Below are 26,919 nucleotides of genomic sequence, written 5' to 3' on the forward strand. Positions count from 1 at the left end.
TATGCAACCCTCTCCAAACAACCTTTTGAATATTGAAAAGCCACAGAAATATTAAAGTTCAAAGTTGTCGCAGTTGACCCCTGCTACATCACCACTTCAACCCCAGCGTCATTTGTTGTGTCCACTGCATGTACAACTGTAATCTTCCATCACTACAGTCATTACTATTATTGCTGATGCTAAGAGCATTCAAATTGGCCTTGACCTACTTGCCCCCCCCCCCCCGCTACTCTTTCACCTATCCCCTATCTCTTTCCCATCATCCCTCTCTGCGTCCCTCTCAGTTTACGGAGCACTGGATGAGAAGTGACCCGGGGTCAACTATGTTCTTGTCACTTCCAGGCATGGGTGGCCCAAACAAATTGGGGTCACTGGGATGTTGGAGTGGATGTGTGATCAGACACAGACACAAACACACACACACACACACACACACACACACACACACACACACACACACACACACACACACACACACTTGGGCAGATAGCTGAGAGTAGATAAGTGTAGATAAGAGTGACAGTGTCCTATCACTACATACTTTAAGAGTGTAAAGGAAATTCAGGACCGTGAACGCTGCTCAGCTGTGAACCTCACTACATACAGTGTTGAACTGTGTAACTCCAGTAACATGATGAGTGGATCAGAGTCACCAGGTGTGGCCCTAGTTGATAATTAACAGAACGCCTCTGATTAAAATGAATATGAGCCTTTAATGTAATACTGGGTAGAGGAAGCACAGGGGTCAATGAGAAAATTAGAGCCTGTGTAAATGCATTTTTAAATGCCTGCTGTCGCTTAATTGCCATTTAAAGTTATCATTAGAGGTGGTTTTAAATGAACTATAAGCCAAAAATATGAATACAATAGAGAGCAGAGATGAGGCTAATAACTAGTTTGACAGGGGTTTAAAAAGAGATGCTGTTGGAAGATTAGTCATTTCTGGACTCTGCACACTCCTCTCAGTGACCCCTTGCAAATATCGCCCACCAAAGAAATCTGCTTGCCATTTAAAGACAATTCAAACAACTGAAGCAGCTTAAACTAAACCTTATCATAAAAAGAATAAAAAAAGTTTATGTGAGCCAATCCTGAATAAGACCTGAAATTGCAAGTCATTACATATGCAAAATTGCACAGCATTGTCTTATTATTTGAAATAATGTTTAAACTCAAGTCAAACCTAAAGGGTTATTCCAGTTCATTATAACTTGGGTCTATTTTCATAGTTTTGGCCATCATTCCCATCACATTGTACTTACTAAGTTAATTCCTGAGATCTAGGAATGCACTGACATGGCTAAAACGAAGGTGTGTTTCAATATCCACCAAAAATGCACAGTGTCATCCTGTGTACAGTTTCAGCTTGTAGGCCAGGCACCACTGCAGGCCTGTGCCTCTAACCTTTCACTTCACTCATTCTGCATCAATAACCCCCCAGTTCCTCTAGTCTTCAGCACCCCGCCATCCTTCGTCCATTCTTTATTTCACTGATTCCCTGCCTCCTCTTTTTCATTCTCCAGTGACTAGTCGAAAAGGTCCCAAGTCCTCTCCCATTTCCCTGGCATTCTCTTCACCCTGCACCCCCCATTTTTTTCCTTTTCACCTTCCCTGTCCAGGTACTTCCCATACCCCCATTTTCTCTCTGAATATCCCCCAGTGAATCATCTGACTAAATATAGCTTAGGGAACTTTCTCATTCCACCATCATTGCGTCCCCCCTCAATATCCCCAAGGCGGTATCTTACTATGTGCAGCTCCAGGTAATCTCCCAGTCCCTTGGCACTCTCTACCCTGACCAGAACGGCCTCCTTCAGCTGCGTGCTGAAGCCCACTGCCAGCCGGTCTGCCCGTGTGCTCGGCCGGTCATTGGGTGGCCAGGTATATGTGATGAGGGCTCCGCCTCGCCCGAAGATGTAAGTTGTCCCAGCTGCAAAACACAGGGAGAAAGCAGGATAATCATTTAGTCATGACACATTAATGACACTTAAAGACCGGAAAGAGAGGCGTTTTGTGTGTCTCAAACACAAATGCAGAATATGTTCAGTCCCACATGCGACTGGGCTGAAATTATCTACGGCAACGTCGAATTTTGCTCTCCATGTTTGTAATAACATTTCATACAATTAGCATTTATGTATTCTCTTCTGTCACATATTCTTTTGTTGTGTTGGAGAAACTGCTGTTTGTGAAAATAATCTGCAGGCTATAATTAAATGTCACACAGAGCTCCACTTTTTAATCGAATACTACTTAAAGCGTGCATGATGAATATAATTTTGTCCTATAAACATAAAATAGTGTCATAGCACACAGACATATGAGAGAAAAAGTAACATACTGACTCTCAAAATGAATTCTCTTCAATAGATATTCATAATAATTATTTACTTAATTAATAATTGGTAATCAAGGAAAGTCTGAGAATCACTGACCTGAATATCTTATTTGAAATCTATTATGTGTTATTGGCAGTGTATATCATGATAATGAAGTCATGTTTAGCATTAGTACTAGTAGTGTATCTGTCGCTCCACTCCCCTTTGAAATGTTAATCTGCCAAAGCCACTGCAGTTTGAGTTGCCTGCAGTTTTGCTGTGCTCGAACTAGGGCGAACTGACAAACGTTGTGTTGGCTATACTGTCAGAAAAACCACCAGCACTCAACGTCAACAAAAGAAATTCCTCAGATCTCCCTGTCAGAGGAACTTTGCCTCAACAGTATTTTGATTTCCAGTCTACAAAAAAAAAAAAAAAAAAAAATCTACCCGCTTCGTAAACTGAGCGATTTCATGTTTGAACTGTACCAGAGGAGTTAGGACTTGACTTGGCTCCAATTAGCCCGGTGGAGAATGAGAAGTGACGGGTGCTGGCTGTGATTATCACAGAGTAATGAAACCTCAGTGAACTGCTCTCAAACCCTGTGCATCTTCATTTTGCACATGCCATTTTGCTTTCTGAGTAAATCTGGCTAACCTCAATTTTGATAGCCTTGCCCTCGGAGCGCTGGCGCTCTTTTTTTCTTCTTTGTTTCCAGATGAAAAAGATTAATTCAAGCTTTGATTTTAGCTCCTGGTATTATGCAGCCCTGGCTAGGTTTATGAAATGTCAGAAAAACTGTGAAAAGGTAACGTCACAATTTCCCAGAATGTGATGTATTCAAATAGCTTGTTGAAACCAGCAGTTCAGCATAACCAGCATAAAACAAAGAATAATTGCACTTTTCCTTGCTAAATGAAGTCAACAATCAATTATAAAAATTGTTGTCAATTTCCTTTTACAATTAATGAAATCATTGTTCTAATTGCAGCATCGGGTTCACATTTGCACAGTTGAGACAGTATGGACACATTGGTGCACAGCATGGGTTTTCATACTGTACCCATGCTAACCTATAAAGCACATTTGCTCACGTGTGCACACACACACACACACACACACACACACACACACACACACTGACGTCCTTGTTTTTTGATGGCCAGCAAAATTCCCTCTAGATGTGCTCCAATCAGAGAGGTTAGAAAGCAGATGCTGCCATGGCTGCAGGGCCAACAGGCCGTCGAACAACGTACACAGCAACGGGCCACACACACTCTTAGTCATACACAGGAAAAAGGCAGGCTGATAAAGAATGGAGACGTGGTCTTCCTGCACGCACACGCACACGCACACACACACACACACACACACACACAAATGCACGCACACTCACTCAGCTACCTGACACTTTCGTTATCTAACAATCCGCTGGTAGCCATTTGAAATTGGCTGACACACACAACTCTCCTCCCTCTCTCTTGCCCCCCCCCCTTTCTGGATCTCACCATCCCTCCTCCTCTCCTCATTCCCTCCCAGCGGAGCTAAGCCCTCTGCTCAGCTCTTGTTGTTTTCTCGAGGCTGTATTATTTTAGCGCTGACTAATTATCGCAGCATGGCAAAGAGGGCTATAAAGAGGTTGTGTGCCGGAGGAGGAGGGGAATAAGAGAGGATGAAGAAAGACAACGGGCTATAGAGGCAGGGAGTAGAGAGGATGGGAGAGAGTGAATTGTGGATGGTGGAGAGAAGAAGAAAGTTGGCGTTTTTCTTTTTTTCTTTCCTGTGTTTATTTACAGTGCAGCACTGGAGCTTCACAGAAGCTGGGCAAGAGACAACTGTAGAGGAAGAGGAGAAAAGATTTCTAAAATGGCTGACAAACAGAGGGAGGGGAGCCATGTTGTGATAGATAAGAGTGGAGCCATGTTTGGAAAAAGAGAGAATGGCTGATGGTAGTTGAAGCTGAGCACATGTTATTGTATGTGATTGCACTCGTATTAGGGAGAAAGAGTTTGAGCGAGAGAAGTCGTTTAGCTGCCACACATACAGATGGAACCTAAAGGTGCATTCCACTGATTTTACACGTCAAACTCCGTTGTCTAGTCAGAGGGATTAATACTCAACATGCGAAAACAGAGATGGGCATTTAACAGGCTGGGATGGTCTAACAGAGGACCCCATCAAGTTGTACTATGGGAAGTGTTGGATGTATATATCAACTAAAACTTAGAATGTCTCTGTGTCTGCTTTAAACAATTTGGCCATTCTTTTTAAAATTTGTGTCTTAGAAGTCCCTCAATTTTATGGAAATGCAATAGTCAATTGCTAGAGTACCCTGTTAAAAATATATAATAAAATATAACAAATGAAAAATGTGGTGGGAAAAAAACAGATATATCCCAACTAAACTTTGATGAAATTGCCACAAAATCAAAATCATCTGATGCTACTTTAGTGCGTAATTACATCACTTAAGTAAACGGCAAATGGACGACATTACCTGGTTGTTCAATGTACTTTCATTCAGCTAGTCAAAAAGCAGTATTCATGCATGATGACACATCACAAGTGTGACTCTGAATGCTCTTCTCTATCTCTGTTGTAGTTTTAACATCATATCAAGTACCTGCGATGCTATGCATTTCAACTTTAATTCTAGGAGCCAATAAAAGCCAATAAAAGAGTAGCTTCCAATCTGAGACAAAACATGTCACATTTTGGTGGAAGAAAATTACCACACATTAGCAAATGACGAAAATGCACATTTTCAATGAATTAGATCAGTTATGCTGTGTTCAGATCAGATCAGTCAGTGTGGTCCTGATATGACATTGGCCCCACAGGCCTGCTTTGATCCAGCTGATGGTGTCCACTTGCTGCTTTGTGTACTTGTATACAAGTTTGCATGTTTTGGGGGCATGTGCAGTCTTCTCGCCTCTAAAAAAGGAGATAAAGGAGGTGCAGAGTCTTTAATGAATACTACTTTGTGTCACTGTTTCTCGCAGCAAACACCCACTGCTATGGTTGAGGCAAAATCCACAAATACTGGAATGCAATACACACTAATAGGAGATGAGATGGAGCTAAAAAGAGAGAAAAGGTGTTTGTCAAAACCAAGAAGCCAAGTCTACAGGGCATTCTTCACTGGCTGTAATCAAGAGGATGATCTCCTTAAAATCAGAAAACACCGATACACTTTGAGATGCTGTGTGTGAAAGTGGATCTTTGAAAACACCCACAGGAAGGAAAACAAAAGAGCCAATGCTTGTAACTTCTCTAGTAGGTGACCACACCACACCTTTGACACACATATACACACGCACGCACACCTGCACGCACGCGTGCACACTCACACACACACACACACACACACACACACACACACACACACACACACACACACACACACACACAAAAAGCAGTGTTTGCGTCAAATATCTGGTTAAACCACCTTTTAAGTAGCAAAATAGTAAGCACTAATGTACTGTGTGTAACATATTATAGCAGTTAAGTACAGTATTTTGGGTTAACATACAAAAACAAAAAATATACGCAAGAACCTTATCACTAGAAAACAATATCATCTCTTTGTTGTTCAAATGCTTAGAAAGACTTATAGTGATGTTTCTAACTATCCTCTCTCAGAAGCAGGCGCAATAGTGTGACGTCGTTGTAGCACTGCAAAACCGGCATACAAACTGTTTGACAATTGATGTTCGACTCCATGACTGCGATTTCCCTCTAAAATTAACCTCACTTCACCAAACTGTAACCATCAACGTGGCAGTTCAGAAAACTCTCATATTTATCTTTTTTTGTAGGGGTAATTTGGTCAAATGCATGTAATACATACAGTTATCACAGTTTACATGAGCATCTGTTGTGTATGTGTAGGTACACAAAAATGTACGCATGTTGGTGAAGATGCAAAGCAGAACAAGGCAGACGGAGAAATCTGAATCTGAGTTCCCTCAAACAGAAACTGTTTGCCTTTACTGAAAACTGTGAGTTAAAATTAAATTAGTGCTGCCTTGGGAATTGTTAGCAAACAAAAACCTGGCCGGGCATGGATTCCAATGACCTTCAGTCCACCGTGGTCTAATCAAGCAATCTGCCTGCCTGCTTTCGCTAGAATAACAATAATGATGGAAATGCTCTGTTACACTCATGTGTCTCCCCCCGCGCCCGACATCCAAAAAAGAGGCTAGATATTTTTTATTTTTGTCCAATTAGCTCTGGGGCCATCGATCTGGCCAATCAATCCCACCTGTGGTGCTAGTGGTGGAGAGAGTGCAAAGAGATGAATCAAAACATTGTGGGACGCCCCTTGAATAATTATTTCCATTCAAATGGGCTGACAGGTAATTTGGTTTGAAGATGAACGGACAAAAAAATACAATTTTCCTTTGTCCATGGATTGGTGGAAAAATAATCAGAAAAGACTCCTGAATCAAAGCAGTAATGAAAAACCTATTGATTTTGATTTTTCACACCCCTCCTCTTCCCTCACTCGTCTTCTCTACATTGTCACAAGAGAAAGGTGTATTTAAGATTGAGTTTATCATCTGGGATACTTTCTCTTCGAGGGGCCATTGATTTGGGATAGTGGATTCTAGGCCACTACCATCTACCATGGGGATAAACAGGTCATATCAGAGAAAGCAGACGCCACAATTTTTCATTTAGGCTTGCGGTCAGTGTTGCAGCAGTGAACGTCATGGGAGCTGACAGCGTGAAAACTGCGAGACAGGCGGGCGATAAAATGATAATTTCACAAGGAAGAAAGGACTGATGATGGTGATGAAGTCAATTCTTGAGAGGCAATAAGCCTCGAGGCGCACAAGCACTGTACACCCACATAATTTTATACATACTTCTTATTTTAAACTCTCAGACAGGCTCTCAAACAATAACTCAATAAGACACAGATGGCTCCTTCAACCTTCATGTATTATTTCATGAGTGCTGATGCTTTGAAGCAGTTAAGAAGAGAGACAGAGCTATCGATTCCTTTTAAATGAGGAGACTGAAACCTTTTTTGCTTCTTTTTTTGACACATTATATTTGAAAGATATTTCAGAGACACCTACAAAGGGGTGAATAGACTGGTAAAAAAGACGCACAGAGAAAGGGGCTGAGATGAGACATTTGCCACAAGTTTCCAGACAGCTGTTGATCTTTTAAGTTGCAGAGTTACAAAACAAACATCCTGACAAGAACTTGGTACTGAGCATACAGACTTGCTGACATTTTAGGTTCTTCCCATCTCTTTCCCTCACTTGTGCCGATAGAAGTGCAAAACCTCCCCTTTTGTAGTCTAACAACCTCATAAACATCCCCGCCCTTGCTCTGATAGCTTTTTCTCTGTGGTGGTATATAAGAAAATGTAGAAATGGCATCCCAAAGTTTGGCAGCAACTAGAATAGAAATAGCAAGTCATCCCCCCTCTGATGTGGTTGGATAATATTCATCTTCTATCTATACTTTCGGCAAGATTGCTTCAAAGGATGAGGGATGAGACGTTACATGACACGAAACTTGATTATGGCAGTCTCAAAGTTTCCAACACTTTCCAGAGTCCAGTTAGGGACAACACATGATATGATGACAGGATTTATAGAAGATGACATTTTTTTGCTAATCAGATCTGGACTACATTGTTCTTGTGACTCTCAAACATCTACTGTCTGTAATACAAGTGGGGAGGATAAGACAGTAAGACAGACGCTTTTGAAAGGCACAGTTTCTGTAACTGACAACTTGCTGTATCACACCTGACACAGCCATAATTGTTCTGATCTGGGTAAATCCTATCCATTTTATTCCTCAAGGAAATTCAAACTCTTTCTGTCTTTTAGACTTAGTTTGATCTTAACAGGCTGATAAGAGCTTCAGTCGTAATTGGTTCTGGAGAGTTCTGCAGTACCAGCTGGGAGACGGGGACACTGCATCCCAGTAGCCTAACTATATTGGAAAAGAGTAATTGGACTGACCTTATACTTGGAAAATAATTGGACTTATTATACATATTTCATATGCTGCACATACCCTTGACTACATTACCAAATCTGGAGGTGAAACATGTTCCCTTCAATTACACTCCCCACAATTTATAAAGTACGAAGATCTCTTCAAGTGACAGTATCACCAATTAAAATGTCTAAATTTATATGATACGTCAAAATGAATATGCACGCTGTTTAATCTTCCAAATGCAATATATTAGACAAAGAGGTCACTCAATGTCATTTAGGTCTAGCATTTAAGTAGCTGCGGCTAGAATTTTTTTTGGGGCTATTGATGGTCAAGGGTCCTGTGGGAATTCCAGTCATGGGCAAAAATAAGCTGTTTGGGAAGTATCAAAGGAAAGTAGTCAAAGTCATCGACCAGGAGTCAGTCGACAGCTGGAGAACAATCAAAGAGGCCATCGATACTAAAGACCCTTCTTGAACAGGGACAAAGGATAAGACCAAATGTTATCATGTGACCAAAGTTTCAGACTTTTCAGACAGGCTGTGTGATAATACCTGAGTAAGGTCCATTCGCTGATAAAGATTTTGAGATGTATGTGAAAGGTCTGGAAAAGCTAGTCAGTGGACCCTTAGGTTGAGATTATTTTGTCACACATTCTGCTCTTACGGTCAAAAACAAACTTCCATGTTAAAATGCAATTGGTGGTCAAGTTAGAAAGTAACCGTAGACTAGTGTAATATTTTAAGATAGGAGGACAACAGTGTAATCAAGGCTTACACCTTTTGCCACTAACTGAAAAAATATTACCTGAGCTAATAGCTCGGGTATGCTTGGCTATAGCCACACATCCAGGCAGTTTTGCAAGCTAGGGCGGCTGAAATCCAGATCAACCACTACAGCAGCCACAATGACGTGATCCTTCACTGTCTTCCCACTGCTGCACACAGCCAAATTGTTTGAGTCCCTGACCAATCAGTAGGTACCTTCTCAGCATATTAAGCCCAGTCACCGTGCAGGTCGGTCTGTGTGTCTTACCCATGTGCCACCTATGTGCCTTTATTTACCTTTTATCCAGAGCACCTTATGTGCCTTCTTTCCACTTTGTCATTCTTCTAACTTGGGCTCCAAGAACTATGGCTCTTTGACTCATTGAGGTTTAACTTAACCAGATAATACAATATATTATTGCCCCTATAGCTGAACTGTTTCCATGATATGTTTGTATAAATAAAGCTATGATCTATTCACTCAATCTCAATCTGTCAAAACCAAACCAGAAAGTATAGGGTAACACAAACCCTTGGAGTTCGTAAATTAAAGTTCTAGGCTAAGTTAACCGCAACACTGTAGCTGCTTCAAAATTGTAATGTCTGTGTGTGAACTCTTGCAAAGTCATCAGCACATTATTAGAGAGGCTAAGAGGAGGGAGTGAAAGATTTCTTTGAAGCTGATTTGTGGTTATTTCTTTCTAAAATGATAGTCATAATGGAATAATAGCTTAACCCTTTCTTTCAGAATTAAATTATAGGCTATTGACAAAATGGAATTGATGTTAATGACATCAGACGAATGACGATGGTTGTCTCCTTAGAAGTACTTCTTATAATCACATTTTTTTCTGTCTAAATTTTAAAAATCTAAATGTAGGGGCAGATAACTGAAAACAAATGGTTAATGTGTTTCGGATGACTTGGTTTACTTAATTTTAAAATAATATAATAATTTAATTTAGAGATAAAAAAACTGACAACTTAAATTGTTGTGTCAGTTGTGAGCTATGTCAACAGCGCACATCTCTATGAATCACCCCTCAAACTGTTTAGAAATCACTTCTGTCAACTTGAGGTGTCAGATGATTATTCCTCTCCCTAATTCTGCCAGTGGGGACCTGATACACAGCAGTACCTTTTACAGTTCGAGAGGATTCAAACGTTTCCCTTGCTTTCGACACCAATGATGCTTACAAGGTTTGCTTGTTGTGTCCCTGGAGGGGATGCTACTATCAGAGACATATTTTTGTAAAAATACCATTCCTCAGCTTCTGCTCAGATGCTATTCTTGTCTTCTTACAAGAATCTTTAAATGAAGGGCTCCAGTGGGAGCGGTAGAAAATGCAGGGGGGGTTTAGGTAGTAGGAAAACATGGAAAGGGAGAGATGGAGGAGACATGCATTTATGCTGTTTTACACACTGATAAGAAGAGACTTGTCTTAAGACAGGTTGCTAGGCAGGACAGCACATCTGCCCAGCATTAATATCATCTAGAAGGCTTATTGATCAGCCTAAAATACCATCCTCTGTCTGATAGCCTGCTTGATAGTCTGGTAAGGCTGAGACAGTAACAACCAACAGCAAGGATTCAATCAATCAGTAAGTCAGTTACTTGTGGGGTGCTTATAAGTTATTTTTTTGTTAAACTAGCAACCCAAATGCATAAGCCCCAGGAACTAAATGTCAGGACTAAATTTACTTTAACTGTCATTTGTATTTCCACCACATCTAAAGCGCTTTGAAGGAGTTTAAAAAGAATGAATGTGGTTTGAGAAGTAATTTTTGCTCACAACAAAATAACAACACTGAGTCATCAAAGTAAATTACTGTACTATTGTGACACTCAAATGACTGTTGAAATGAAGACATGCCAAGAAGGATAGTGAAAATACCAAAAAGAAAAGATCCCTGTCTCCAAAGCAAAGTGAGGATCTGATCAGTGATTTTTTTGATCTGATTCAGTATTGTACACAACCATACTGACACTTTTAGCAGATTAAGGTAAGTTTTGGTTTCATTTCTTTTGCTCACTTGAAATCTTGGATCTAGGATACTACAGCAGTCAGAACACAGACTTGTTCTTGAGTACTTCAGGTAAAGATTATTGGCTTCCTGGAAAAGTCGAACATTGCCATGAGGCTCTAGTTGAGTTTCATCTAAAATCTAAACATGAAGTATATATTTTGAGACTTTGGGGGCAGCGGTATGTATTGCAGCATGTAGTCTACCAGAAACATACACTATTGCAAGTAGAGAGAAACTCTCTTATATAGCATTGTACCAAAAAAATTGTGGCTAAAAGGACGAGCCTTAAACATTTCATTTAGAAGGTAATCCAGTTAGGTTTGAGGGCAGTTTCTTCATGAAGGGGGCTTATTGTAACCAGACTACACACACAGCTGTCAGCAATAACTGTTGTCTTGACCAAAAATTAATGGATAACACAGCACATCAGTACACCACTTAATTTGGTTAGATTTGTTTATGAAGTTTTGCGGTGACTGTGTTTATCAGTGTTAATGTGTTTTGTTCACGCACAAATGAATTTTTTTCCATACTCATACAGGTGGGATCTGACACCTCACTACCCACTACTCACATGCATGAGTGAGTAAAACACATGCATGCTCTCACACCCCAACTCAGAAACACACAAACACGCTGAGAGCAGCAATTACTCACATTAACTCTTCTAATAACATGCCAATCAAACAGCAGCGGCAGACAGATGTGTGAATATTTCAGCTCGAGAGTCTGCCCTAGTACTGTTGTTTAATTATTCATCATGTTTGGCGGGGTATGCATCGCCACACTGACCCCACGCCCAACCGGCCACCACCCCCACAAATGCCAAGCCTGCAAAATATGGTGAAAGCTGATGAAACACCGTGTTAGCAAGATTTCGGGTGGTGTTTATATTGAAAAATAGCAGTGAATAGAAGGTGGTGTGTACGAGAGAGAGAAAAAAGCAAGGGGGCTGCTGCTTGGGGTAAGAGATTAGGAGACAGAGTGGGGATGTCTGAAGAGACATGCATACCTTGCACATGGGCACTGTCACGCACTGAGATGTGCAGCAAGAATAAATAATAACAGACCTGCTCATCCTTATCTCCCATACAGACTCATTAAGCTGTGATGTTCTGAAAAGGTCAGACTGTTTTGTCGCTGCTAGATCTATGGGAATACAGGTGTGTGTTTGTGTGCACGTATTTCTTGATATTATATAATAGCCATGGGCGCCATTAGTGTTAACATCATCTTAATTATGCTGGAGTTGCCTTCACAGTACATAAACAAACACAGGCTAAAGCTGGTGTTAGCCATTCCATCCCTGAAGTGCTGACTTTATGAAATGGTGGTTCAAATTGCAAAATTGCACAAGCAGAAAGGTTTTAGCATGAACTGTGCTCACATGCCATTTAATGGACAGAAATGAAAGGGATACAAAAGGGGGTTTGAAATGATGTCATGTCATGGAAGAAGGAACATAAAATAATTTTTTTTTTTTTTGAACAGAAACTCATCAGGTATGAATTTATACCAAGAAATGCTATTAGAGAAAACTTGCTTGTTATAGATTTTTACATTTAAGAGAATGTACTGTAGATATAACATTTATGAAAAAAATTAGGGTCAGCAACTAACAATTATTTTCTTTATCAATCAATCTGTCGAATAACTGATGAATCGGTTAGTCTACAGTGATTAATGTGCAACACAATGTCTCAAACCCTAAATTGACATCTTCAGATTCCTTGTTTTGCCAGCAAACACTCTAAAACCTGAACTTGTCCAATGTTCAACAATATAAAACAAAGAAGAGCAGCAAATCCTCACACTGGATGAGCTGGAACCAGCAAATGTTTGTAATTTTTGCTTGAAAAATTTATTTTCTTTCTTAGGACTAATCATTTCCACACTGAATAAAATAGTTATCACTAGTCCATTTCCTTGTGGAAACAGAAGAGGGGACAAAAAACAAAGGATCACTTGATTCTACATTTTAACCACTGTACAACACTCAAATAAATGGAAAACTCAATAAAGTACTGTTAAACTACCAGAGCTTCCCTACACTACTTGTGCTGCCTACTGGATGAAATCTACACTGACGTCACCTCTCTAGCTGGTACATGGATGTAAAGGCCTCTCGGAAATACCACTCGTAAGAAATAGAGTAAGCGAGCCAACACCTTTCACAATCAGTTTGTCCAAGCATCAACGTCCACTTTAGCGACTTAAAACCTCACATGAACTAGACCCCTGCAGAACACTTGACCAGAGGTTGGAGCAACATTCTAAATGGTTCTTTAATGAAATGAGCCGAGTGCGCTGCAGGGCTCAGATAACTTTTTATTGCTGTACTAGAGGTGTAGGAGTGGTCGAAAGAACAAAGCACGATGTGTACTGCTAAAGGAATAATGACATTCATCTTGGCTGATGAGAAAAGATGGTTATAATGTATGTTGGAAGAAGGACGGATAGATGCTGGAGATTGGGAGAGGTGATGGAGAGAATGATTGAAGGGAACAGAAAGAAGCTGAAAGTGAGAGAGCATGAGACGCATGGGGGATCAATGGGAAGCCTCTTCCTTGGAGAAAGCGTGCAGATCCACTCTGTTTCATTCCCCAGGACTGTATTCCTCAGACTCCAGGGTATCCCACATCAAAGGCGGAGGCGGATGAAGTGGGGAGATGAAAGAATGACATAGTCTGTAGTGGATGTGTGAGGTGCATGCATTAAATATTGTGTGCATGTGTGCCGAACGTGTTTTGACATGCACGTACGATGAGCTGGCACAGGTCAGTCCAACCAGGATTTTGAGATTTGGTGAAGCTTTGACTGATGTTGACACATGAAAGCTGCTGGTAGGGAGTCAGTGTTGTACAACTGTATAGCCATTTCTTCCCATACAGAAGGTCCATCACCTAGTCACTCAGCTATCATGAGCTTGCATCCATAAAGAAGAAAAGAAATATAATAAATATAAGACTGGGTCTTTGAAGACGGAAGGTAGTCCAGCTCCCCTCTGATCTCATGCGACTTTAAAATATGCCAAACATTGCTTTAGTGGTTATTGAGAGCCAAATGCTAAATTCTAAGAATGTAGTAGACCCAGCAGATACAGTGAGGAGGCGATTTCAAAAAAATATTCACAAGCCATGACCCTGGGCAGTCATCTCTAATGTCATTTTTGCCTCTGTTCTGTGATGTCGTGTCAGTGTTGAAGTGCCAGAATAAAGCAGAGACAGTCAATTGTATTCTTTATCGTCTTTCCTCCCTTGTTTCAATGGGCCCGGGGGATTCCTGGACATGGGCAACCGTCTGAGTTCGCCTGTCAAAGGGCTGATATTTCGCATGTGGATGGGAGATGGCAAGATGTACGGGCGAGGCGAGGAATGGGAGATACTAAATAAATGACTGTTTGTACTTTGTTGAGAGCCCTTCAATGGAAAACAAATCAAGCTGAACCAATAATGTGAAGAGACAAAACCAAAACACTGGGGAGCAGAGGGAACAGCAAAGGAGATGTGCTGTGTCTGGAACCACAACATTTAGCCACAGGCGCGTCACTTACTCCTTCCCCCTTATCTAACTGCCTCCCTTTCTCTCATTCTCTTTCTTTACTCCCATTGTCCCTCCATCCCCCGTCTTTCTCTACAGGTTGGCAGTCAGACATAGCATGCTGTGGCCGTTACATAACAATCCATTTGTTGGCTGGTGCTGAGAGACTCCTTGGCGGCTGATGCACAAGCAGCAAATATGGCCCTTAACGGGGGGATATAAGAATTCACAGACGCTTGTGCAAACAAGCAAACAAACACAGATTGTATGGAGATGGAAAACAAACACTGGGGTTACTGGTGGTAGCCTCATGCTTTTCTTCGCTGGTGTGCCGATGTAAGCTGAGGAGCCAGCTGGACTCTCAAGCAATCTGTTGGGTTAAATAATGTTCTGCTGAAGTCAATACTTATCCCAATGCGGTTTCATTTGTGTTGCATAAACCCTGATCAGCCACAGCATTGAAATTGGTTTTAATGTTGTACGTTATGATTCGGGAAGGCACTGGCAAATGATTTGGTCATGCAGAAATGGGTGTTGGATCAGAAAACGCTTATGTTATACTGGAGGGCAGTTACAAACAATTTATTTTATCATTTAATTTGAAGGACTGGTTGGATAACCTGCCAATGTGGAAATGAAGGGGGACATGGTCTAGATACCACACAGGACATACTGAGCTTACAGAATGCAAAGACACTGTTCACTGTATTGTTACTTGAGTTAGTACAAGGATGTTGCTGGTGAGGTGGAACTACACACTGCACACCAATAATGTTTCACTTGTTGATGTCCAGGTGTACCTTTGACAAAAGCTTTCCTCCGATTTCAAAATTACAGTTTATATTTCAGCGGCGTAAACAACAGGTTGGCACTGAGGGAAAAAAAAAGAAGCCTCTTTGAATGTAGACAGCAGAAGGTCTCAAAAAGTTTTTAAGGTCCTTCCTCATTACTTTGACTGCGTAAACTCAAATTTATCCTTAAATATCCTTATCCTGTTCATCTTCATGTTCCCCTCTCACGGGTTTTGTGGACTTTTCCTAACATACTCAGGATATTCTAACCTTCAAACCCCGATGTTCACATGTAATTTTCTCTGCTCACAGCCTGGAGGAGTGCTTGAACCTAAGCTGTGTTGATGAATACAAAGACACTGCATTTCAATGAGGGCGATGAACAGCGTGGAAAAACACAGGCAAGTGTTTCACTCTGGGCTATTTCGGAGCCTGTTGAGAATGTTTGGACAATGCGTGGCGGCACTGGTGAGATGGGCTGTCGCGGCTACAAAGCCATTTACAATTCTTAAATGTCACAATGGGGTAATTCTGTAATGGAGGAAGAGTTACTTCAGTGCTGAAAAGACCAAACTGTGCCTCTCTGGTGTGAAGACATTTGTTCTCATTGCATGCTCATTCAAGGGCCTTTAAGTAAAAAAAGACTGTTCACGCTCTCTCTCTAACTGAAATAAGACAGGTTATAGAAATAAATTGGAGCCAAGATGGCTGAAAGAGGTGCTTGGAGGCAAATAAAGCACAAATCTTATTTCATCTTGTCTTATTAACAGCAGCAAGCAGATAACAGCACAGTTGCCCCCAAACACAAAAGGAAATGTGATTTGATGCAACCAGACAGCCATTCCAGCGTCCACACACTCCAATGGCATCTCTGCCACCACAATGACTCCAGTACCCTGAATGACCCAAACTCATTTCCCAAGCTCATACTGCTAATGAGGGAAATTAGACAAATAACGAGTAGAGTTCAACCTGGATTTGAGTCAACTCATCTCAGACAACAGCCAGTCTGGGGGGCCTCACAATGGCAAGGAAATATATTTTTTCAGCCAGTTCTCGTTGGTAAACAAACAGCAAACATCTCCCCTGTAATTAGCGGACCTTCCCAGCCAAAGCATGGACAGAGACTGGTGATTACAGCGATTAAAGCAATTTTACAGAGCCTTCAAGACGTATGACACATAAGCTTTCAGAGAATATTTGTTAAGTCATGTAGGAAGGCTCTCTTTTTTCTGTGTTCTCTTACTGTCTCTATGAGCCAAAGTGACATAACTCCTCAAATACATGACACCCAATTGTCTAGCTAAATGGATGTCCGGAGAGTAAATGTAAAAACGAAAGTAAATCTATAGTTTAGTTCTAAATTAGTGTTATATGCTTTCAGGCTCATCAAAATAACACGCCTCTGCACAGTGCATTGACTTTAACAGGGTTTATGATATGTGATGTGAGCCCCAACCTTGCAATAAATGATGTCTGCTTAAAAAAAAAAAAAAAAAAGGATTTGCAGAGACATCATGGCTGAATGCCCCTCTCGGCAAGACCAAAGGACGTGCCAACAACACTCAGAAAGAAAAAAAACCTAAGAGGATCATTTTCAAACTGGAGCTGATTTTGTACACAGAAAACTCCTGCAGTACTTCCTCTTCTCTCCTTTCCTTCCCCATTTCCTTTCCCTCCCCATCACTTTCAGTCAGCAGATTAAAAAACGGTTTCACGGATGTCAAGAAGTATTAGCCTCTTGTATCAGGCTATGAGGATACAGCGATAGACCTCCTCATCTTGTCCTCTCGCTCTCTCTCTTTCTGTTTTCCCCCTATATCAGTGCATGTAGCTAAGCAGAGGACCCCTAGCTTTCATATAATGAAATTGCACAGAGGTTCATTTAAACACGATTTACTGAAGGAGTGGACGAAATAATCAGTAATGTTCCTCCTAAGGCCGCTTCATAGGTGAGTCATACTGGGTGCAACTTAACTGTAGCTGCTTTCATAAAGCTCTGACAGTTCATTTCCAGTTATCAGAGCGGTTTCAACAAGATGAAGAAGTTGGCGCCAGAACTGCATGTGTTTGCAAAAAAAAACAAAAAAAAAAACACTGGGTTGGAAACTGTAAATTGCTGGCTCCAAATGGTAGAAAGAGGTAATGAACTGACCTCACTGTGAGGAGGTGTCATAGGGACTTTTTCCTTTGGGAGAAAGGAATTTCGCTGAACACTGTGGATTATCCAGAGTAACTAGGACATTGTTTCTGGAAAGACACAACGCAGTCATTTTTATTCACCTCCAATCTAAATACGAGAAAGCAGAAATCTCAGAGGAGGACATCCCCAAATAAAACCACTACAGGTTAGTGACAAAATATAATTTTGTCATTTGGGGAACTGAGCCTTTAAGAATTCATTTACAGCACACATTAGCAGAGAGGCAGCAGAGCAACATGAAATCAATGTTTGGGGCTAAATTACAGTGCTATGTTCACAAAAACTGTACAATTTGCATTAGCACACTGACTATAAAGAGCTCCGTGGCAAAAAGTGTGTATCTGAAGGATTTCAGCAAGGGATCCCAGTAATTTATTCAGTTAAGACCACTGTCTTTACACAAAATCTCACTGAGTGGAGCCTTTCTGCAGCAAGGGCTAAACATTCTCGAATCTCACTCTCAGCAGAGCCACGGGCAGAGGTGAGATTTATGAGGAGAAGAGAAGATGAGAAGGGAGAGAAAACCCTGTCGACCGAGTCGCAGGCACGTTAGTAGTTAGTTGCAATGGGAGGACATTTTGCTCTCCATTTTCTTCCACAGTCGTTGCTACCAGCAGGCAAAGGCAGAGGGAGAGAAGGAAAGAGAGATGATGAGAAGGGAAAGAAGGGATGAGAGATTGCTAACTTGCACCTTTTCCTCTGCCTGTTACTTCTATCCCTTGCACTTGAACTGCTGCTGCTGCATTCTCTATGCGCCCCCCCAGTCTCTGCCCTCATTATTCTCCCCATCTCTCTGCAGAAGCCGACACAGGCCGCTTTTCCAGCAGGCCCGTCCTGGGTATGCGGAGGAGGCCCTGCTGTTTCTAATGAGATAACATCGGTGAGATTTCAAACATCCACCGCGTCCCTTGCCTTCAACAACACTAGCACAAAGTGGTGGACAGGGAGAGGTCAGAGTAAGGAGGGGAAGGATGGAGGGGTCAGGAGGAAGGCAGAGAAGAGATGAAGCATGAGATAGAAAAAGAGAAGCAAGATGGAGGCAGAAGCAAAGAGGTACAGGGGAGCCAGACCTTTTTCTAACCTCAGTCAAGTCAGGTCGAATCCAGCTTTTTTTAATCCTGAAAATGGAAATGTTGGGTGACAGCAGCATTTGCATAAAAAGACTTAAAAAAACACAAGTTAACACAGCAATAATGCAAGAATACGATACAGTCCTCACGCGTGTAATCTAGAGCCAAATGCCAGTCATCTCTAGTGGTCTGATCTGAAGCTGCACACTGGCTCAGAGTGGGTTCAGAAGTACATGACAGAACTTGAGGGCAAGATCTAATTGCACTTGAAAAATTCATCAATACAATCTTGAAACTAATCCTCCAAAAGGCAGAGAGTAAAGAGCTGCCATAACTGCGTTGAATTTCTCAATTCAAATCTGACTATAGCTCCCTCTCCATGAGAGTGGGGATGGAGGGAATAAATGAAGAAATACCTGAAGATTTGTGTTTTTCTTTTCGATTAAAATGAAATGTGTGCTCGTGGCTACACTAAAATCCATCTTAACGGGGGCATCTGGGTTCTGCAATGTAATTTTCCTTAAAACAAGCAGAAAAGATCTGACAACAGAAGAATTATAGTTAATGTTCCAGTGATAATCACCTTATTACAAGAGCTCAGAGCTATTTTCTTGATAAAAGTTAAGTAATCTCCTTATTTGACCTTATTTGCTGAAAATGTCTGGCTTTTCAGGAAAAGTAAGACTTATAGCCCACATTAAGTTTCAGATACACATAGAGATGTCTCATGTATTTTTAAAAAATACCTGGGATCCAACAGTTTATTACAAAGTCTGAATTTGCATGTGCAACATCAGGCTTACAAGTGTTAAATAAAACAGTGTTTAATTATATGACCTGCCTGTTTTTACACAAACTGTGTGAGTGTGTGCGATTGAGTGGGGTGGCTTTGGTGAATAGTATAACTGCTCACACAAGCAAATACAAAACAAAGCAGCTCTGGAGGGCAGAGGGACAGGGTAGACGTTGAGAGAGAGGAGAGGAGTGCTGTAATCTGGGGCTACAGTGAGCTGAGGGTTGTACGTGTTGCTCTCCCTCTGCTTCATTTGCCCCCAAATGGCGGTTGGTCACTCTCTCACAGCCATCACACCGTCTTCCTAACTGAGTGCCCGACTTTGAAATCCTCCCATAATGCGTGTCCCAACCTCTCTCCAGTCTCTCCCGCTGTTACCGATTCCCCCTTGCTTCTTTTCCGTGGAGCTTGTTAGCTTCGGACAACTGCTGTGCAGCCCAGTCAGATCACTGGCAAACTGGTGCAGTGGCTGGCGGGCAAATGGGAGGACTGAAAGCATCCTTCGCCTGCTCCGCCACCCATCCCCGGTGCATCTGGAGCTTTAAGAAGTTATACTCCCCTGGTTATGTTACACATGCCAGGGCGGCTAGACTGAACTCATCTCTTTAATACTGGCTTAAAGGCATTAAACAAATTTAACACTCCCTCCTTACCCACTGTTCTTGCACAAAGGAACCACAGGGGGAGTTAGAGCACAGAGCTACTTGATGCTGCTTCATCTTTGAGGCACGGCAGAGGAAGAGCTGCTCACGACTATCCAACGGGCTAAAAACAAACTGGGTTTTAGTCTTATTAGTGGTTATTGCCATGGTTAACACCCACAATCCCCTAACATGATAAAAATGTTTTGCAAGGTGCAACATTAGCCTATTCGTTATCTCGCCTGCAGCTTCTTGCAATAAATCCTGCTCCTTAATGCAATTTTAGATCCTTACCCTTGAAACGTCAGAGAGCTGACACGCTCGAAATGCCGTATAAACACGATCTCTTTGTTAATATACAGGTATACATGTAGAAATGAGACTGCACACTGAGGAAGCAGCACATGGAAGGAGAGAGTTACAGTGGCCCCTCAGTTTTGCAGTGACCTACTTTTGATCTGCCAGGGAGGGAGAGAGATCTATAATAAATGCATCACAGCTCTCACACTCATTTCCAAGAGATTGGTTGCAACAGCCAGAAGTCTTTCTGCTGTTTACAAGGCGACTTCTGTCCTGTAAGATTCTGTAGGAGCTATGGCTCCTGACATGGGAAGCTAATTAAATAGAGTCAGATTTAATTGAAACTCAGAATTGAAACCCTAGAAAATACTTTTTCTCATAAAGAAGTTTCATTGTCAGGTGAACATTCGGCTGAGGAGTTGCACTCTGAGTGGCTTTTCTGACTAAGGAAACACTCTCTACACACACTGTATTTTATATACACTATCACTATGTCTTGTCTTGATACAAGACACAGTGCTTCCCGAATTATCCATGTTAAGACTTTCAGTTGGTTGGTCAAGTTTGCATTTGAACTAATAAAGCCCGGCGTGGTAGAAACTACACTACCATCTGTCCATTACTATTAGAGGGCTATTTCTACAACTCACAACACACCCGGGTTAATGGGAGGCCAGTTCTGATCCTGTTGTAACACACAACAATATTTTTTTTAACTAATCATGATTTCAATTTTTCTCAAATTAGCTGAGCAAGTCTGCAGTCTCTCCACAAGCCTCCTGGAAGCTGCAGACAGAACTCCCAGGGTACAAGTACCTCTGGTTAAAAATTTGTCAGCGGCAAAACCCCCCCCAAAAAACGCTTTTACCATGAGCTTAGCGCACGTAACGCTGACATGGAAGGGGAAATGGGAGAGGGGGATGGGCTGGTCTCTGCTTAACGATAAACAGGAAACAGCATGTGAATCAGAGTGACATGCACAATGAGATGGTGACAGAATGAGGAGCGTTAATGACAGTCAGAAGTTTCAGTGCGCAAGCATTGTGTCCATGTATATATCAATATAATTAGCTGTTTAAATTGTTATATACAGTATGTAAGTATGCATATGGATAGATGCATAGATAAAATACAAAAAACTCACTTGCCAGAAATTGAGAAGTCTGTCAGGCAGTTACTAGTCACTCCCTCACTCTGTTTCATGTCTTCTCTCTCTCCCTTTCTCTCGATGACCCCTGCCTCTCTCTCCAGAGTCGTCCACACTACTTGACTCATCGTTAGTGTTACACTTATCAACCACCGCCCATTAAAACCCATTCTCTCCCTAGCGGAGGCGTGCTGGTGACAGGAGGGGGAGAGGGGAGATGGAGTGATGGAAATTGGCCTTAATGACAAGCATACAGCGGTCGCTGTGTCCACACTACACTGCAATCAGAGCGGCAGAGAGGAAAAACAGAATGGAGGATGAACAATGAAAACTACCCAACATCAAAGAGAGCACAAAAACAGCACTGACCTTTACAAAATGGGGACGCTTGTCTTGAGAAAATGGTGGCTGATGCAACTAAGCCTCTAATCTAGAGGAAAGACTCTGCGTATAAGCTGCCTCCAAAACTTCTGAACCAATTTATAGCGCTCAATTTCTGGGGACAAAGTGACGTGATGACTAATGTGTAACTAAGTGTTATTAAGGTCAAAGCAATAAATCATGTCAAAGTAATAAATCTCTTAATGTAGGGCACTAAATGATCACCTCAGAGGAAACTTTGGTCCTGGAGCCTTACTTTGTTTAATTTGACACTTTCAATGGATTCGCTGGTTGGACACAATAAAAATGACTGTGGACAACGAAAAGGACAAAAGCTTTAGCTTAAAAAACAGAAAAGTAACGTTTGAATCAGTTTGGATCTTCTTTAAGTCACTAAAAGGTAAATTATCCTAAAAGATTCAAGAGGAAATCATAATTCACGACCCTGGAGAATAAAACAAAAGGATTATCTCCACAGTTTGCATATAGAAATCACTCTCTAAAACTTGCATAACCTCATTCTTCCCTAAAAGATAAGAAAAACACAGCCTCTTCCTTCCTCTCCACTCAGTGAAAGAACAGTGTAGTGACAGTGGCAGCCATTTTATGCCTGTGTTTTCCCCCCAAGTCTAAGTGCTAAGAGAATAAGGCGAGAGTTGGGATGGGGGCCAGGACAGCGTTTTTGGCAGGAGTAGACATAGAGACCAATGCATGACAAATGAGTGTGTCAGGGATACTGTCGAGTCCAGGCAGAGACCTGCCTGGCTCATCCGTTTGGTGAACAAGGCACAAGTCAATTCGACTACAAAGACCCCCTAGCTGCTTCACTCTCCCTCTCTTGTATCTGGGAGAAGAAGCTGGGAGCTGTCTTGATTTGCCTCCAAGATGGAGAGAGAGGGATTGAGGGGATGAAAGGAAGGGTGCAAGGGGCGAGAGGGAAATATGGGAGGAAGAGATGGAATAAGAAGGAACATCCTGGCAAAGAAGGAGAGACAGGGGCAGAACGGGAAAATAAACAGAATGTGAATCAGGCAGCGACATGCAGAGGGAGTTGGAGACAGACAGAAAGAGAATTAAGGACGACAAAAAAAGGGAAACACTCAACAGAGCAAATGGTATAAGAACAGAAAAAGGAAAATGCAGCCAGTGTCAGAAGTTACAATTTGTAAGCTTTTTTTGCCACTCTGGGTATTATTATGATTTCATGTTTTAGAAATACTCCTCAATAGGGGCCAAAACTCCATCAGAACACACACAATATGCAGACAGAGCAGAGCCCTTGTTCTCCCTGCGACGATAAATCATCCCCTCCCGACTGTTTTATGCTCAGCGAAGCACTGGCTTTGACGACATTTCATTTCATGCCAATTGTTCGGAGCCCAACCCACCACCCACCCACCCCCCACTCGTCCCCTTCCCCTCACACCCCCCTCCGTCAGCCCCTTCATTTTCTTTTCATTCGACAGACACAGACTCCTGCATGAGTCTGATTAATAACTTTGCTCTGACAAGAGGCAAGATGTTGGCTGCAATGGGAGGAAATAAATGGTGCCAAATGGCTCCGTATATATATGTAAGTGTGTTTAATTTTTAATTCGGCAAAACATGTTGTGCAAACAGAGCTGAACTACATGGGCGGGAGGTGCAAAGGATCCTCTCATCACCTGAAATGTCACAGATGCTGAATTGTGCAGTAAACCGAAGGCAAACAACATGTTTAATGTATTGATTAGCATGAAGGAAACGCATGAACATCTCTTCAGAAAAATGGCAGCCACTGTGCGACGAACAGACAGTTCTCCATTTCAACAGCTGTCACTTGGAGTATGGCCTTCAAATACTCAACATCTGACAACACGTGTTTAGACTGAAGCTAAACAAAACAGGGCTCGACAGAAGACAGAAGATAGGAGATTATTGATGTGGTGTGGCTTTCTCTGGTGCTGTTAAATCACTGCTGTGCCTCGCAGCTGTCAACTTTTGTTGTTAAATCAGTTCTCCTAAGTCCGTGTGTGTTGGCCTTTCGTATTGGTCTTGCCGGGCAGGATGCAGCTTGTTAAGCAGCAGATGCTGATGTTCCTGTGACGGGAGCCGGTCATAGATCTCCTCCGCCGACAGCGAACAGACAACATCCATTAACTGTAGTGACTGCTGGTTAAGATCAGCTGGTCCACACAGGTCAACCTGTCCTCGCTCCAACACTCCATTTTGTTTACTGCTTGAGTCACGGAGGTGCTGCTCTTGAAGGGTGCTACTGACTCAAGAGCAATCCTCACTGCCTGCATTTCCGAAGTGTTTCTAGTGAGTATCACACATCCATCACCTGTCCAATGTCATGCAACAGACAGACTTATATTACTACAGATGTAACAATCCACACCAATTTTGAGGGACACATATGTGAAGTGCATCCATACACTACTACCTGCGGTCTTTATTTCTATAAGCCACTCATTCAATGCAAATCTCCTGCTGTCTATATGTTGTGAACAAGGAATAGTTATATATTTTGGGAAATTCTCTCATCAGCTTTCTTGCAAAGAGTGAGATGACGTGAAGCATTACGTAAGAAGCTAGAGCCAGCAGGCCATTACCGCATCTAACAGGGAGTGACATGTTTAAACTGTTTCTTGGCCAGGAAATAGTTCAAGCAGGTAAAAGCACCACTTGTCACTTTTACAATTTGGTTTTTGAGTGGATTAACCCAACAAAATATAAGATATTAATTAGTGAGCTTTAGAGTGGATTTTGCTAACCTTTGGATGAAGCAAGGCTAGCTGTTTCCCCCCAGTTTCAAGGCTTCATGCTAAGCTAAATCTCCAGTAGCACTAGCTTCATATTTACCATTCAGACATGACAGTGGTATTGATCCTCCCCTTACACTTGCCAATTAGTGCATTTTCCAAAATGTCAAACTCTTCCTATAACTATATCTATGATGTTTACTAAGAACCCAGTTTTACTATGAGCCAGTCATGGAAATATTGAGCTATAGCTGAATTTAGGAAAAAAAAAAAAATTGAATAAATATGTACAAACCACACTGTTTCCTTTCTGTGCACTCCACAACCAGGTAATTACCAGTCTGGGGACAGAGATGGCGGTAACAAAGGTCAGAGCTGCTGTGGAATGAACGGGAGGACGCTTCATTGGTCTTACACACTGCTGACTTCTTGAGTTTGGTGCGAACGAGGGGTTAGATTCAAATTTAAATGGCAAGAGATAACCTGTTTGAAACAGGCTGAACTTGAATAATGAAGTGAACTACATTATTAAAGGCCTAGAACTACTATACTTTTATACTGCAAAGTACACCGATGGGACAAAGAAGAAAAAGAAGTAATCTTTGGAGAGAGGACGCATTTAGTGCTATGTAGGAGCAGTTTAGTATTTTTTATTAATCCCTTTATTGTGCATGGCCAAATTTTGCACAATTTTAGTGTGTAATTAAGGCAAATCTTTGGTACCTCTAAAGGGGACTCTGGGATTTAGGGTGATAAGATGACTTTCTTGTATTTAAGAATCTGTCTTGTGCAGCTTTTCTTTATCTTTTTTCTCTTTTTTCATGTTGTCTATTCAATTTTATGTTTCTCTCTCCTTGATTGACCCCTTTCTTGAGATTTTACACCCATACAACCCGGTTACTTTTCTGCTATGTCATCTCCCCGATCAGACCTCTCATCTAATCTCTGCTAATGCAGGCCATTGTCACTGGAGGAGGAGGCTTGACTGTATCAGTCAGCAAAACAAAGCACTAATGATGCAGCACCAAATTAAATACCTGTAATTGCAATCCCACCAGATGGGAGGCTTAATGTAGCATCGCGCCAAGAAACGTCTGCCTAGAGACATTAGTTTGTCTGCAGCAGGCAGTGAGTCTCTGTATTGTCACATGACTGACCAGAAAGAGGTACAACGGGAGGAGGAGGAAAGCAGGTAACATACACATGCACCAATTTATAAGGTGATACTATAGGTGAGGAGTGGGCAAAGGAATAAAAAGAAATGGAAAGAGGAAATGTCCAGACTAGTCAAGATGTTAGTGACACATAGAGCCCCACAGAACCCCTTCATCACTTACTTTCCCATCAGACAGTAGTGAGAAAATTTATTTCTGAGGAGCGCACAATTTATTGATGTCACATTAAGATTTTGGGCTAATGAAGTCCTTAAAGTGACGCATCCAGGGTCGTCCACAGGCTCTGTCATCTGAAACCGTCCTATCTAATTAATCAAAGGTTTAAGGATGTGGACCATCCTTAAACTAAGTTAATAAAAAACACATTTTTCTGCAGGCTGTATTAAGTCTTTACCTCTGGAAAAAATACCCAAAAATCAACAAAAACAAACTTCTCAACTTGCCCCTGGCCCTTCAGAGGCATAAAGTGAAAAAACCAACTGCTAATTTGGAGCTATTCGAGGGTAAGCGGATTGCACAGAGTGAGGCTTGAGGCTTAGTGCAGATTGCAGGGCAGTGTGTTTAATGCAGGAGAGATAGAAGGGTCATTTAAAGCACCACTGAAACCAGCAGCTCCACTCCCTGCAGCATCAAACCCCTGCTCACACGTTGTCTCTGCACGATGTTCACTCATCTGCTCTCCGTGACTGCCTCTGACTCCCTCCGCCTCTCTGCTCTTTTCTGCGTTCACTTTACTTCCTTTCGTCATGCCTATTCTGTATATGTTTTTTCGAATCCTGATTCATATTTAACTGCAAATCCAAAGAAAACAATAGGTCTCCAAGGGGTGAATACATTGCTCACACATCGCTGATGTTATAGATAATGCACTGCTTACTCTGTTAACTGTTGCTTCTCTATTTTGAATGTCATTTAAAGAGATACAATATATGAACTCCTCTGACCTTATTACAATCAGATGTAGGCAGCCCACACAGTATTTTTTTTTTTATTACGGAAGCACAATGTGTGTGGGCTTTTCAGAAGTCACGGAAATCGCGGCTAAATCCTT

The 26,919-nt window shown here is 41.7% G+C and overlaps 1 protein-coding gene across 1 annotated transcript in view; it reads right to left on the reverse strand.

The window, feature by feature from the left end:
- nrxn2b (neurexin 2b) overlaps positions 1-26,919 on the reverse strand; it is a 556,614-nt gene that overhangs the window by 109,636 nt on the left and 420,059 nt on the right. The window contains exon 17 of the mRNA XM_040140983.1: positions 1,749-1,930. Coding sequence (XP_039996917.1) covers positions 1,749-1,930 — 182 coding nt within the window. The remainder of the gene's footprint in view (positions 1-1,748; positions 1,931-26,919) is intronic.

The sequence above is a fragment of the Xiphias gladius genome, chromosome 12 (genome assembly GCF_016859285.1).
Source record: "Xiphias gladius isolate SHS-SW01 ecotype Sanya breed wild chromosome 12, ASM1685928v1, whole genome shotgun sequence".
NCBI lineage: Eukaryota > Metazoa > Chordata > Actinopteri > Istiophoriformes > Xiphiidae > Xiphias > Xiphias gladius.